The 16,490-nt window shown below is 36.6% G+C and overlaps 1 protein-coding gene across 1 annotated transcript in view; it reads right to left on the bottom strand.

Moving 5' to 3' along the window:
* Positions 1 to 3,660: 3,660 nt before the first annotated feature.
* The window catches only part of LOC148940473 (E3 ubiquitin ligase Rnf121-like), a 29,573-nt gene continuing 16,743 nt past the window's right edge, over positions 3,661 to 16,490 (bottom strand). The window contains exons 5-8 of the mRNA XM_089105614.1: positions 15,243 to 15,471; positions 11,038 to 11,171; positions 7,279 to 7,380; positions 3,661 to 3,939 (exon numbers count right to left, since the gene is read on the bottom strand). Of these exons, the coding sequence (XP_088961740.1) occupies positions 3,819 to 3,939; positions 7,279 to 7,380; positions 11,038 to 11,171; positions 15,243 to 15,471 (586 nt within the window). The 3' untranslated portion in view covers positions 3,661 to 3,818. The remainder of the gene's footprint in view (positions 3,940 to 7,278; positions 7,381 to 11,037; positions 11,172 to 15,242; positions 15,472 to 16,490) is intronic.

Consider the following 16,490-nt stretch of genomic DNA (forward strand, 5'->3'; position numbering starts at 1 on the left):
TTTGTACTTCAGTAAAACAATACAATTTTATGTCATTCAAAGTAAGGACTATCATAAGAAAAAAAACGAAAGAAAATTAAAACAATTAAAAAAAGGACTTTTAATGTTTTTAATGTAGTAAAATGATGGCCGGTAGAATGATGGCCGGATGGCCGGTAAAATTAAAATATAGTAAAATGGTAGAACGAAAGAATCTAGTATGACAACCATCATCAAAGGCGGATGACTGTTGAGACAACACAAAAAGGAGAGTAGACTTACGGCAAAATCGTTCGGCTTTATTCTAAGCTACAAGTTTATCGAAGGAAAAATGTCATCAAAATTGTAGGCAGCCCATTCCGGACAAATCTAAGATCTGCCACAGGTAGAGGGCCAGGTTAGGAGCCTTTTATGAGATGCAGCCCGACTGCGGAACTTATCCCCCTCTTGGCATAATAAACTGTGTTCCTAGCAAAAAAAAACTTCAAGTGGTTCTAAAATGGCATTAATTTTTTAATAGAACACTTTGGAAAAAATTACCCACACCTAGTTGAGCAAATTCTTAGAGCTGGGCTGGATCGTTTAATCCAAGTTCTTTACTTCATTTGTACATTTGTAAGACTCGTTACTAGCCACACAATAACAAAAAGAAGGAAAAACCTGGAAATTTATGAAAAAAGAACGAACAAAATAAGACCTTTCTCACTAAAATAAGGTGGCTTTCTAAATCAGTTAGAAAAATACGCATGATAGGGGAAAATTTTATGGTTTTCTAAGATATATCAATACATTTTTAGGATACATATTCCCCCAGAGAGGCTCTCCTATGGCCCCGAGGAAGCGACGTCGTTGACCTTGGGAGCTAATTTCTTTGCACAAAAAAAAACCTTTGCGATCCACATTCAAGCAATGACAAGGGCTTGCTATACAATTTTGTATGTTACCTTTAAAAATATTACACCTGTGCGCAAGGGGGAGGGGGTAAGGGCTCATACTTTTTTTTAGGATTTCGCACCTGTCCAAACGGGTGGATGTTCCCTTTTCCTGAAAAATGCAGGGTTCTGATCAGTAGCATTAGGGCTAAAAAGAGATGCTCCGACATGTATTATACTAGCCGTATCAGATTTTACAGTTTTTTTCTTTGAGACCTGAAATGCCAAGTTCCAATTTAAAGATATTCTTCCAAATCAAATTTCGCCACTTTTTAAATTTTAGCAGGACTCATCAGACAGAAGAACAACATTAAGCTTCTTTAGAAGAACTCTAAATATGACAGGGGTTCTAATAAATAGCCCACTTGTGTAAATAAATAGCCCAATGTGTTGATAAGTCCTACTAAATAGCCCACTTGTTTAAAACAAAATCTAGTTTCAAGGGAGGGCTTCCATAGCAACTGGTTGAAGATTTTTGTCAAATTTCAGTTTAACCAGCTACCGCCAATGGGTTGTTGACAAAGTTGAGCAGGTACTTAAGTACGTGTATTTCTTAATAATTAAAGAAATACTTAAATACATCTTTCCAATAGAACTTTAAATACATACTTAAGTACTTCTTATTACTACGTACTTAAGTGCTAAGCAATTCAATAAAACGTATTTGGAATACTTAGTACCAACACCTTTTTGGTCCAATACTTCCACTTGTATACCTTTTTATAGTACTTAACCCAACAGTGGTTCTTGATCGACAATCATAAAATCTGACTGATAATCAACCAATAATATGGCTGCAGTGAAGACGCAAAAGTTAGAATACCCAATAAGCAGGGTGTATTTTCGTACCAGAAAAATATGCTGTCCCCTCCTCAACGCCTCGCTCTTTACGCTAAAGTTGTTTATTGTTTAAAAAAAATAAGAGTTGTGAGAAAGTCAAACTTTAGCGTAAAGAGCGAGGCGTTGAGGAGGGGACAGTCCCTTTCATATACGGAATAATATAGCTGCAGTGAAGACGCAAAAGGTAGAATACCCAATAATCAGGGTGTATTTTCGTACCAGAAAAATTTGCAAGCCAAAATTAGAATGTTGAAAGCCGCACTAATAGCAATGAACAAGTATGGCTCTTGAACGTGGGCATTTTGAAAGGCACAGGACAGTTTTTTGCGGAGGAATTAGCCAAGGATAATTTTAGGTTGTCGTTTGACTGACTATATATATCAAACAATAATCTGTACAAATATGGTTCGACGCCATTTTCTGTGACAATAATGATAGAAAGCTTAAGCTGCAGAGCCCTGTTTGACTGATGAAGGATGAGAGATTGACAAAGATTGTGATTATTGGCTATCCATCTGGGGTTAAACAAAAACCAGGTATAGGATATGATCGAATAGGATAGGAAGAGGTTGCAAGAATAGATTTAAGCGAAATTAGAACTTCATGAAAGGAGGCAAAGAGTAAAGCTACGATTTGACTGAGGCGGAAGAGGAGCATGCGCAGCTGTGTTGTGCCCAGACGGCTTGGTACTGCTGTGAGTTTTCGATAGTGACAGTAGTAGCAGTAATTAAACCAGCAATAGTTAACCACAGCCAGGGCCGTATCCAAGAATTTTTCGGTGGGGGCAGGGTTACAAAAAAAACTTTAATGTCAAAAAGTTGTTTATATTCATTTTTGTTACGTTTTTACGAGTCGGAAATTTTTTTTTTTTGGGGGGGGGGGTCAAACCCCCTAGCCCCTCCCTGGATACGGCCTTGACCCTTGTCGATCGTGAAAATACAGGGATTTTCGAACAATTGAAGACCACCCGAGCAGGTTGTTGTTCAACAGCGTCACGAGATAAGCCCTTTAAATCAGACAAGCTCAATAGCAGGTAATGGACATCAATATTAAGTTGAAGAAGGTAGTAAGCTGATGCATGAAATTAAGTAAACAAAATTTAAAGGTCGGACAGATGTAGCATTTTTCAGGCCAATAACGGCAGTATTGAACAAATACGGCCGTAGTTGACGCCAGTTTCGAACTAGTAATCTTTTCTAGATTAGCACTGAGCTTTTTATTTGTACTGACTTATTTAAGTTTGAGAATTTGACTCAATAAAAGAAAATGTTTGACTAGTGGAGTTTTGGAAATATTTTTTATAGAGGCTTAAGCTCACCCAATCTCAATGAATATACTGCTTGAATGCTCGGCCATACGAGTTTTCTTCTTTCAATGTCCATTTTTAACAAAATTAAATATTTGCAAAGGATATACTGTCTTTTCTACAAAAAAGCCAGCTTACCATCCGCACTTGTATATCTCTTAAAACAAAAGAAGAAAACACATTATCGGTCCAACCAAAAAGACTTTGACACCAAATAAGGCTATTTTTAGCAATCCTCGTCCGCTTTTCCTTTCTACCACGATCCACCGGGCTGATTAGCGAGAGACTATGCCTTGATTCGATTTTCTTCATGCGGAAACAGAGACGTCAAGAGATGGAGAGAGAAACAAATAGACTTGCATTGGCCAGAAGATCAGAGGGATGTCCCTAGCCACAAAAGGTCCGTGGGAAGAAACTGTGCATACTCGTGATGAACAGTGTACGGCTACAAGACCTTTAACCAATACACTATCCTCTGTCGCTAGGTATGTTACCCAAATTGCTAATCCTCTATCCTCTAATAGCTAAACTAAAAAAAAAATCACAAATATCCACTGAGCTCTAAGAAATTGGTATCTACTAAGAAAATAACCATCATTAGAGTTTAAAAAAGTTTTAATAAAGACCAAATTCTGTATAATAGGTAAACATTTTCACTCTAAACAAAACATAGAATTTAAATAATTTTTAAGAACACGACTCCAAATTTCTTGTAAGAAACGAAATGAGAAATTTTGGCTAGTGATAAAAAGAGACTGAGATCATTCAAGGCCAAGTGCCCAATTAACACCCTGGACAAGTAGTAAAATCACTGGCTGCCATGCTACTAACCATCTGATCCAGTCTAGCAGCTGACCATACAGAACGTGGGGCTTCTCCCATCTATACCATCATGTTAAAGAAAATAGACGTGAAATTTACATAGAAAAAAATAATAAACGTAAGATAGAGTCAGTAGATAGGGCGTTTTCCCACTTTCTTAATCGCTATTAGCATTTTTTTTTTAATCAGGATTGTAAACGTTGTCAAATAATTCTTCTATTTTGAGATACTTGTCATTGTTACTTAAGTAATTATAATAATTGTCAGTATAACAGTGTAAATTGTAGCAGTAATATAAAACTAAAATAGTGTAAATAAATAAAATAATAGTCACCTAAATAGTTATTTGGCATTTTTGCAACTCTCTCAATTACTACTAGCATTTTTTTTTTGTTTTTACAAGAATTATAAATTTTACCATTTAATTAATAACCATCACTTAAATAATTATGCTAATTGTCTGCATAATGGTGTATAGTGTAAACAGTATGCTAGTAATATAAAAATTTGTATAGTGTGAATGAACAAAATAATTGTCATTTAAATAATTATATGGCGTTTTCTCATCCTCTTAATTATTACTAGCAAGTTTCAATTAGGCTCGCAGGAACGTAACTGCTGATTTACAAATTTTTAACACCAAGATCAGGCTATAGAAATACATACTGAAAAAAATAATGAAAACTTGGTCTATTTCCTATTGTTCATTGCCAATAATTTTATTTTTTATTTTTTTTATATCTCAGTCTGGTCCATCCGTTAATAGACCATCAATTTCACTAACACACATGAAAAACTAAGATACAAGTATTTGTCCAATAAGAGAGTCATACATTCCCCCACCATTTACCCGTTCCATTTAAACATTTTGCCTCTCAATTACTCGGACTATCTGTCTCGGCTTTTTTCTACAATTAGCCATGTCTTTATGCCTACTGCAAAATACTTGAGTTGGATATGTCACTCCATTTGGATTTGGATTTGTGTTGGAGTTGGATTTGAATCCCTAGAATTCAAACATTCTTTGAGTGATAGAGTTAGAGACAAAGTTTACCAGAAGAACCCCCTCTTTGAGCTAAACAAATTGAAATATCTTGTGGCCTAATTATTACCAAGTATTTCCTACCCTTTGAGAAGACTAAAACACCACTAAAAATATGGCCACAGGAGAGAGAATCAGGAAAGGATTCTTAGAAGCACAGAAATTCGTCCTTGAAAACATTTCAGACGTGCGAAGAAGTAAGCACTGATTTATATGATTATAAATTCTGATTTTAACTGAGCTGATTATAAGAGAAGTATTATTATAAGGGAATTCAATTTTCGACGTAATACCTTAAACTAAGTATTTTTTCTATGACAATACTGCGTATCTACGACGACAAATAACGTTCAACAGACTTTATCTGTTTTCTCTGTCTAATAAATGGACTTATCCTCATTTGACCGTCATAAAGGCAGCGTGGTCTTAAAAAAAATACCTAACTTAAGTTCACTTTTTGTGAACCAGTTCACAATTTATGAACCGGAAATAATTATTTTGTTCTGCATTAATGTGTTAGTTTTAATTTTAAGGCTTTAGCATTTCTGCTGATGACGATTGTTGTATATGTGATCGACATATTCAGACTTTTGCAGCTGTTTTCACTGTCTAATAAGTGGACTCATCCCATTGAACGTTTGTTTGTTTGAAATGAATTCAAATTATAACACAAGTAAACGAGACATCTACTACTACTACTAACAACTCATCGCAGCACCAAGCCACCTGAGGCCAACACAGCTACGCACGCTTCTTTTCCACCCAATCCATTCAAGGCCTCCCTTTTTACGCCCGCCCACTCAGTTCCCATTTCTTTTAAATCTTTCTTTATGACGTCCTCCCACCCCAGACGAGGACGACCTGCTTTCCGTTTAGCCCTAGATGGTTGGCCGAAACGAACAATCTTCGGCCATCTGTCATCCTTCATCCGCACAACATGCCCTAACCACCTCAACCTTTCTTTCATTATAGACCTAGAAAGCGGTATTGAACCACATTTTTCGTATAGCCTATTGTTTGAAATACGGTCAGTCAGCCGGGTGCCCAGAACAATCCTTAAGAAATTACTCTGGAAAACATCTAGCAAATCTTCATCCGCTTTTCGGAGCGTTCATGCTTCAGAGCCATATTTGACCACTGTCATCACTGTAGCTTCTAATATTCTAATATTCGTTTGCAGACTTATCTTCCTATTCTTCCAAACTTTTTTTAACTGTGAAAGAACACCCTGAGCCTTGGCTATTCTATTTTTAACATCTTTACTGCTCCCACCCTCTTTACTAATAATACTACCAAGGTAAGTGAAACGAGACATCAAATGAAACTAAACTAGTCACTGGCACAGACTAATTTTCATGAAGATTCGTAAAAAAGGATTTTGGACAGAAATCGCACCCGTCTCCTTGTTAATTACGACAGTGATTAATATGGTCAGAAGATCATCCCCCCATCCTCTTTGTGTCTAAGTATACACATAATGAACATTCCCAGCGCATTATCCTTCAATTTACTAGAAAACTCTTCCTTGCAAAATTTAGCATCTTGGTGGTAAGATTGTCTTTAAACAGTACATAACAAAAGCATACCCTTTTATTCAGGACACCTCTCTAACATGTCCGAAACCTCCCACTGTGTTTTAGAAATGGTAGTAAGACCATTGTAAACAAAATCCAATATTTTGACGGTTTTACACAAAGATCAATGAAAGAAAATTATTCATTATGTCTATCTAAGGCATCCTTTAGCACGTTTTAAACGTGTTGCTCTTTTAAACTGTTTTTGATCTTTCTGTCCTTTTTTTGTTGTTTAACTCCGAAACATAAATTTGGCCTATCTGGGCTTGTGAGGGCGAGTTTTTGCCGTAAATATGTTATGATTTAAAAAATTTTGATTTTTGTCCTAGGGCTTACAAGAAGGTAAATTTAGTCCTGTCACCAGGAAAAATGAAAAAATAGGAAAAATTGTCTAATAGGGAAAACCTTTTTCCCTTAAAAATTGGGTTTTCTATAAAGGTGTGATGTCGCTTGAAATTTATGATAGCCACTTAATAATCCATCTTACTTGGATCGTTCCTAGGTGGGGTACCAGAATAAGGTTGATTAACTCCTTATGACTTAAAACCTAGAGCCTAACTTTAGGGTAAGACTAAAAAACACTCGACGCTGACTTTTATATTAAATTCCATAATAGAGATGTTACCTGTTTTCCATGGTTAGGATGGATTTTCATCGATTTTATTCCAAAAAGAGAAACCCATTTTTCTACCCTTTCAGAGTGATAACCCGTTCAGTAATCTAGCTTTTGCAGATTACGTTATCAAGAAGGAAAAAGGAAGGAAAAAAGATTCAAAAGGATACGGATTGGTAACAATTCCTCTGAGGTCAACTTTCTCCTTACAGTAAGGACAGGTTTCCTTCTTTCCAACAATGCACCAGCCACGGATACAAAACTCATGAAACCTGTAAATACAAGTAAATTATTTTATTATATTTATTAATTACTTCATATATGTATATATATATATATATACATTATACATAATTATAGTTATATATTCTATATATAATTTATTATATAATATAATTACTTATCATATAAATTTCATATGTGTAGATCAGGTTCAGATCATCATAAAAAATCAGGAAACTAAAAGAAAAATGAAATTTAAAAGCTAGTACCAGTCCAGGTACTCGACGATTAGCCCCATTTTTTATTTACCAAGATGGCGGTATATGGACAACCAATAAAGGGCGACCCCTTCCCTCTCAACTGAATACAGACAATGGCGCTCTCTACATCACTGTTGAAATCTCGTAAATTTTAAACTCTCATCAAGTATACATTGTAAAAAGTTTAAACAATAGCAAACAGAGTTAGTCATCGAAGAAAATCTAGTTTGTTTAACTAAGCAATATACTCCTACTGTGCAATCATTGTCAGTCTATGAATCAGCATTTTGGAACAACTTATAAGAATAATTTTGCTCCAGTTCTGCATTGAAAATACACACTCCGAGGGCTCTGACCAAGGCCGTACCTAGACAGGGAGGGGAGAGGTTACCGATTTTGACCTCTTTCCTCCCCCAAAATTTTGTCTGACTTGTAAAAAAGTAAACAAAAATTAATATAAACAGATTTTTGACATGTTTTGTATTTTTGTACCCCCCCCCCCAAAGAAATAGCAACAAAAATACCCTGCCCTCCAAACAAAAATCCTGGAAACAGCCCTGACCCTCAAGAGCATTTGACCCTCAACATTGGATAAGTATTACAACATAAAACACAGACAAAAAAATTGGGTTTCCGAAAATTTTTATAGATTTCAAACGTTTCTTTTTCCTGTAGATTTTCTTCAAAATTTGCAGGGTGTGACCCACTGGATGCAAGAGGACTGAAGCTCAGCCCACACGAATCTTGTACCCGAGCAGTATCCTAAATTTTACAGAAAAACTTGGTATTTCGATAACTATCATAATCTGTTTTGGTTTCTGGCAAAAGAAATGGTCAAAAACTGATGCATTCGATGCAATAAAAAGCGTTGTGTAAATGGTCGGAATTATATGGGCCTTTGTTTGAACGATCGATAAATTCCTACTGAATCAAAAATACGTAAATAAAAGTAAATAACCCCTCCCCTTCAACACCACTAAATAAAAATATTTTGAGTTTTGGCCCTACACTTCGAAACCAATTCAGATATGCCAATTAAATTATGTATAGAAACAAATTATTGTCATGCTCTTAAATTCAGCAAGATGTCAAGAGAAGAAGGGTATCTCAAGATTTCAAATAGTGGGAGTTCCAAATCTCTTCAAATTATTAAAATCAATAGAAACGAATGCTTTAGAAATACCGGTTTGTAAGATTCTGATGAAATTAAAAACTGATAGCTATGGCAATAATTAGCCGCTTTTCATCATCTACCCATGCCGCCTGGCTGACCGACACGAAGAATTTCCTTCACCCAGGAAAAAATAAAATAATAGCACCTTTATATTTAGGTTATTATGTATATTTTGAATTTTAACGCAGAAGTATTTTTTTTTTAACATTTCAGCTGAAATATTTCACAAAATCAGGTGAGCCACCATGACTCACGAACTTACGCCAAAACGGAAGCAATCTGGGTCAAAACGCAGAAACGATTAAAACGCAACAACGAAAAAAATGAAAAAGCAAACACGTTCGTTTTCCGGCAAAAACTTATTGAGAACAACATATTTAGTAGCCATACGGTAGTTTTAAGGCGTTTTTGGTTCGAATAATAGCACCTACGCCTATGATCACAAGACATAGCGAAAATATCATCAAAACTGTCTCAGGACTCTACCCAAAGCACGCACCTAGACATTTTCTTTCATAAGGGGGGAGGGGTTTAGATGAAAATTTTTCTGTGAAGCAAAAGAAGCAGTCGAAGATCATCTCTGATTCAATGAGCCGAAACCTGAGATTCTTTTGTTCAGTGGTAAACCAGATTGTAACATCTCCGTCCATTTGGGCGAAGCTTAGTGACTTAAGTCCTTAAGACTTTGTCTTAAGTCCTTTGAAGTGAAGCTACTATACACGTCAAGGACCATATTATCTTGACCTACCAATGGGCAGGTCAGTGTCAAGTTTATGGCATGTGAGTTAGTGGGTCAGTATTATAGTTTTTCTTCTTTTTACGAGTTTTATGTATTTTTGATTTGAGCCTCGCTGTTGAAGAAGGTTCCTGGAGGGGGGCCCGAAATATTATGTTGTTTCCTTTTTACATTTCCATATAATGATCTGGCTCTTCCACATTCTCTATAATAGTCCTATTTGGAGATTTTTCCGCAGCTGAAAAACGCGTTCAATACATTACAAATATTACAAGTTCCTATCTCGAAAACCAAACGTCTAGATGTTTGGATTAATAGCCCGGAAGAAGGGATCCTTAGTAAAATTACCAGGTAGATGGCTAGAACACGTTATGAGGACGAGGGATGACAGATTGCCAAAAATCGTCCATTTCGAAAATCATCTAGGGCTAAACGAAAATCAAGTCGTCCCCAAATTGGGTGAGAGGAGGTCAAAAGGAAGGATTTAAGGGAAATTGAAGCTTCTTGGGAGGGTGGGAAGAGGGAGGCTTTGAATAGATATGGAGGTGGAGCGTGCGTAGTTGTGCTGGCATCAGACGGATTGGTGTTGCAATGAGCTGTTAGTAGTAGTAGTAACGCTTCTGTTAGGACCCATCCCTGGTCTAGCGTTCTGAAGCACTAATGCAACTTATTTTGAGTTAGGTTTTATAGCTATTTGAAGTATTTTATCTTCTCTTTATAATGGTTTAAATACTAGAAGTGTGTTTTTTTTGTTCTTGTGTATTCCATCTGAGGCTGGTTTGATGGATAACAAAATCATTCATTCATTCAAAGGAGTGAATCATAAAGCGATTCATCATAATCACGGTATGCCGTGACTCTGGTGTGCTTACGGTTACACAAATTCCTACGAAACATCTGAATTTTAGACGCCTGGTGAGGGAGAAAACGCCTGGTCCTGCTCAGAGCTGGTCCTTGCATAGGCCCTGAGGTAGCTGGGATTAAACCCCGAGCCTCGTATTCCCAAGTAGAGATGTACCCACTCTGCCACCAGAGGAATTAAAGTAATTTATTTCACTTTAAACCCCAAAAAAGGTATTTTACTTTTCGTTTATGGATTAACAATGCTTTTTGACTACGAAGATCCTTGCATCAGCTCTACCACAGTTGGGGTCGAACCCCGGATTCCCTACTCCCAAGTAGTTTAAATTTTCCAAGCAATTTTAAGTTTTCAAGTAAGACTAAGATAATCATAAAGGCGTGATATTCCAGGTAACCGGGCCCAGAAGTATCCATTCTACAAATATATCTTCTTCAGCATGGGCAGCCATAGAGGAGAACCCTTTACAATCCATAGAACCGGAAATTTGGACAACAGCCCATTCTTTTTAGAACATCAAAAACCCCTTCTCAAAGCAAAGCCCTTTAAAGTGTTCACTTCATAAAGGTAAAGGATCCGGGACTAGACTCTAAAGTCCAGACCGGCAGCGCTGTTCTCCGTTTCATTGCCCTTCCACTAGAAAGCACAAAGGGGGATTGGGTTCAAAAAAATACTTACACATGATTACAAGGGAGTCTAAAAGTTTTTTCAAGGACCGCATCATCATTGTTGAGCACAAGGAGTCTATTGCCACAAACTGCACACATATTCTCTTCTAAACTACGACTAGGAATACCATCAGGAACATAATACTGAAAAGACATGAAAAAAGATTAAAACCCAATTGAGTAGATCACTCGCTGATTTACTATCTCTAAACTATGAAAACTTAAGGTCTCTTTTGATAAGCAAGACTGCCTGATGCAACTTCCTGCTTATTTCGTATTCGTTTAATCAAATAGCTTTCGTAGCAAACAAAACTGAACGCTAAATTATGCTATTTAAGAAAAAACATCACTTATTTAATACACTAACAAAATATGGTACGAAGGAATTTGCAAATCTGTTCGTTCGGCACTTGACGGGTTGTAGTCTGTTCTGATGCCTGGTGAGATTGGGGGTGGGTGCGGATGGAGGAAGAATTGAGCGATGTTTCTCATTTTACATGAGTGATTTATTTCTTTCCTTTAGATCACCTTTCTTGCCCCTTCTGGAGGTATCGCGATTTTCAATCTTCAGCAAATTATTTCTAAGAATTAGGTATAATTGAGATTCCTGTTTCTCCTGTCCACCTTGTCTTTTCTAAGATGTATTCCTCCCCCTAATTAAATCTTCAAGACTTTCACTTCGATACCAGAACCCTCATTTTAGAGATTAACTCAACTTAGAAGAAAAAAGCCCCAAGGATTAAAGAGCCATTTTCTTCAAAGAGTTTTTTACGAAATTATTCTTTGCCTGGATTTAAGTGCATTGTGGTTCTCTTATGCAAAGGTGGATTCCCCTGTTGTCTCCAACATTGTGCATCAATATTATTTTAATCTTAATTTTTTGAATTAAGATATTTTATCTTAGTTTTTTGAATGGTGTTTGCCTGACAAATCAAGTCCCGTTGGGTAGTCTGGAACATTATTCATCATGAATTTTTATAAATAGAATGGACTGAATCTTGTCATGTACTGTTTTCTTTGCTACCATTTTTTTTTACTGCTTTCTCCTTAAGAAGATGAGGCAATAGAAACAGCCATCTGCTCCTAACAGAAAAAATAAAAGCCACAGAAACAAAATTTAAAAAGCTTTTTATGAATATGTAACCGACGTTCAAAGAAATATTATTATCAAATCAATTATAATTTGTTCCAAAAATCATAAATCATTATTAACTAACAACAAACAACTGTCTTTCTTTTCCTTTTGCCCTTTGCCCCTTTTCTTTTGCCATTTTTGTTTTATGCCCGCTTTTGGCTATTTTCTCTATACTCTGTCTATAAACAGATGCAACTTCGGAAAGACCCATCTCTTCCTAGCCGGAAAGAGTATATCGACACCATTCTATGAAAAAATAATCGATATTTGGAAAATTGAAAGCTTAGATAAGCAGCAATCCCTGGGAAGGCTAAACGCTTATTTTTCTTGTTTATCTCTATATTTTACGGTGTCACGGTGTACGGTGTTCATCGGTGTCACGCCTAAAGGTTGTATCAGACTTTTCAAACTTGTCAAGATAATTGCCAACATTGGTTTGCTAAGCCTTTCTCAAAGGGAGGAATAGCAGGCCGATATAGATCAGGAGAATCAAATCGTAACTAAACATACATTGTCCTGTTGATCCTCCCTTTGAGAACGGCTTAGCAAAAAAGTTTGGCCATTATTCCAAAAGTGTTAAAATGTCAGATACCATCTTTAGACGCGATAGTAGCGATTTATCGCTACTGTCATCGCGATGTATCGCGAGTAGGAGCACACTTCTCAGCTAAATCTTTTCCTAGTACCCTAAAACAGGATAACTTCTGTTTTTACAGTACCCACGCTTTTACTGAAAAAAATGTATAAAAAGATAGGTAAAAACCTAGAGATCTTACTGGATAGAAGGAAACATGTTAGGAAAACACTTCTTACTTCATAATATGCAGAATTATCATAGTTAACACATTTTACATGTAGCTAACCTTTATCTTCCCTTATTTTAGTGTTCTTATAATTTTTCTAATATGTTTATCATTTTTTAATAGCTTTTCTTCAGTTTTGAATCATCCCTGAAACAGAGCACTCTGTATAACATTTGTTGTAGAGGACGCTAAAGTAATTGCAGTGGCGTTAACACAAAATTCATGAAAAGTCAATTGACTACAGACAATTCTATGAAAAAAAAGATAGCGCTATGTTTCATAAAAACGGCCAGAATCTGTCTTCTCCAGGCCTCAGTTTGCCCCCCCCCCTCCAGGCTGAAATTTAGTTTCTGCAAGAAATCTTGTTAACATTAAGATCAGTCTGCAAAATTCAAGCATGCAGGGCAACAGGTCAGTTTTCTTTACTGTATGTTTGCCTTTATGGTAATTAATATACGGATCATTTTTCAGTTTTCACTGTCATTTTCAGTTGATTTGGGAAAATTGCTCCCCCCCCCCACCCACCAGGATTTGGCAAAATTACACCACTGAGTGACAGGACGATTAGTCAGAATAAGAAAATCGACATTTTTCTGGAGGCGGCTTCAGAATAACGAAATATGCTAGATTGAGGTCCAACCGCAATGAGATTTTACTATTACCAATATTTACCTAGCGCTAATTTGAGCCAATCAAAATTTTTCATACAATTTTTTTTAGCCAATATTAGTAAAATTTCATTCTGAATCGGTCTTTATCAAAAAACGGTTTCGTAATTTTGTCTTGAAAATAAAACAAAATTGGGGTCTAGATTTTCAAATTTTTTTTCGCATTTACACTCTATACTTGGACAATTGCCAAGTTTCTAACTTAAGATAAGCCAATTTCTAATAACATTAATGGTTCTTTGCTCGCAACATTAATGGTTAATTAATTAAAGTTTAATCACCCTTTCATGTATGCGTGGACTTTCGTAATGCAAAAGAGAATTCAGGAATATCTTGTCGTTGAAACTGCAATGCAAAACCGACCATTTTTGTAAAAACTTAAGACTAACTAATTATTTGAACATACAAGTTTTATTTTAGTAAGATCACACTTATTAGGTAGTTCAGAACATTCTTCCATTGTATTGTTATCACTTAGTTATTTCGCATTTTCCCATTCTCCCATTCCCCATTCTCTTTCTCTTTTCTTCAATCTTTGATTCTTTCCTTTTTCTCTCCTTCTCTGCAATTCCCCCCTCCCTCCACCCCCCACCACCATTTCTAACTCGCTGTAATTTTGCTTCTTTAATGAGACGGACGACTTCCGTCTTCTGTGTCCAATTACTTTGAAAAGGGATTGATAGTGCTTTTAAACGCTTTTCAGAATACAAGCATTAAAACATAAACAGACGTGCTAAATTTAAACTGCAGCCAAACAAGAGGAAATCAAAATCTCGGGTAAAGATATTTTTAATCAAAAAATAAAAATTGTTGTTTTTAATACAGAAATTCAGAAAATCAACTATAAATTAAATAATAATAATTATTTACATAATAATAATATAGTGATGACAGTGGTCAAATATGGCTCTAAAGCATGGACACTCCGAAAAGCGGATGAAGATTTGCTAAATATTTTCCAGAGAAATTGCCTACGGATTGTTCTGGGTACCCGGCTGACTGACCGTATTTCAAACAGTAGACTGTACAAAAAATGCAATTCAATCCCGCTTTATAGGGCTATAATGAAAGAAAGGTTGAGATGGCTAGGGCACGTTCTGCGGATGAAGGATAACAGATTGCCGAAGATTGTCCTTTTCGGCCAACCGTCTAGAGCTAAACGGAAAGCAGGTCGTCCTCGTGGGGTGGGAGGATGTCATAAAGAAAGATTTAAAGGAAATGGGAACTTCCTGGGAGGGTGTAGAGAGAGGCTTTGAATAGATTGGGATGGAGGAGGAGCGTACGTAGCTATGTTGGCCTTAGGCGGCTTGATGCTGTGGTGAGTTGTTAGTAGTAGTAGTAGTTTTCTCTCTAAGTTGATAATGAAAAAAGCAATAAACAAAAACTGACCTTTAATCGACAGAAGCTATCACAGTCCCCAGCCACCCAATAGGCGTACACCAATTATATTGATAGTTTAGCATATTCAATTCGGCTCAGAGTCAGAATCAGAACCGACACTGCAAGGTGGGATCCGAGGTTGGAGCATTTGAAATCATCTGTTCACTGAGTAATAACTCATGTACACCCATAGACAGTTAAAAACCCCAACAATAACTGTAATACCTACCCCTATATTTGATGCCATTTTATCAGCACACATCTCGGCTAGATCTCTTCCTAGCACTCCAAAGTATGAGCCATAAAATATAAGTAAAAATCCGAAATCCAGCCACACTTGAGGGAGAACTCCAAAAACCAAATTCAATCCACAAAAAGCTGCAATTATAACGGCGTATCCGAAAATACCCAGACCACAGCTTAGTAAGTGAATAATGTAAAACCATTTGTACACCATCCTGAAAATTGAAAAAATGTAAATGAAACAAACGTAAATTACTATTACTACTACCAAATTCATTGCAGAACCATGCCACCTGAAGCTAACAAGGCTCCGCACGCACCTCCTCAACCCAACTTATTCAGTGCTCCAACATTCCCTTTGGCATGAAGTTCCAATTTCTTTCAAATCCTTCCTATATCCAGAGCCGGATTTAAAGCTTTGACACTTCTAAACCCAAGAGTTTTTGCCGCCCCGAGTTTGCGATGTTTTCTGGGAAACCCCGAAAATTCATGGATAGCGGAAGCACTAAACAGAACGCAACAGATGAGCCAAAAGTAATGATAGAGAGGGGTGATGCTGAACTCTCAGCTGCCATTCTTGGGAGAAATTTCAAAGTTTATAACTGGCCACAGTTTTTCTGTGTTGTTTTAAAATTGCTTTTTGTGAATAGGCAGCGCGGCGGTGAAGTGCACCTGCCACTTCGACGATAAACCACATCAGTCCAGTTTTTGTTAAGAAAAAAAATCTCTACGTGAGAATTTATTACACCCCCTGGCATTGGCACTGTACGCCCCTAGGCCTGGGTCCAGTCGGCCTATTGGTGAATCCAGGCCTCTCTTACAACCACAATTTGGAACAATATCCTTTTCTTCTGGCTCTAGACGAATAGGCAAAAAGCGCAATCTTTGGCGATCTTCATCATTCATCCACAAAACATGGCCTAGCCTAACGTGACCCTCTTAATCTTGCTTTCATTATTGGCCAAGAAAATGGGTTCGAACCCAATTTTTCGTAGAGTTATTGTTTTATATACAATCAGTCTAAAACTAGCCTTTGGCAATTCCTCTGGAATTATCTCGATAATAATAAGAATTATAAATGAATTAAATCTAGATAAGGCCATACAATACAGTATCCGATAACACACTTAAAAAACAATTAACAAGAACCTTAATCTTCCCCCTCCCCCTGTCACAAAAGCTTAAATTGAGATTTTTTTTCACCACTTCATATACATGTCTATATGAAGCAGTC

Source organism: Artemia sp. Qi Xiang Cuo, chromosome 19 (assembly GCF_049724085.1).
Source record: "Artemia sp. Qi Xiang Cuo chromosome 19, ASM4972408v1, whole genome shotgun sequence".
NCBI classification, from domain to species: Eukaryota; Metazoa; Arthropoda; class Branchiopoda; order Anostraca; family Artemiidae; genus Artemia; species Artemia sp. Qi Xiang Cuo.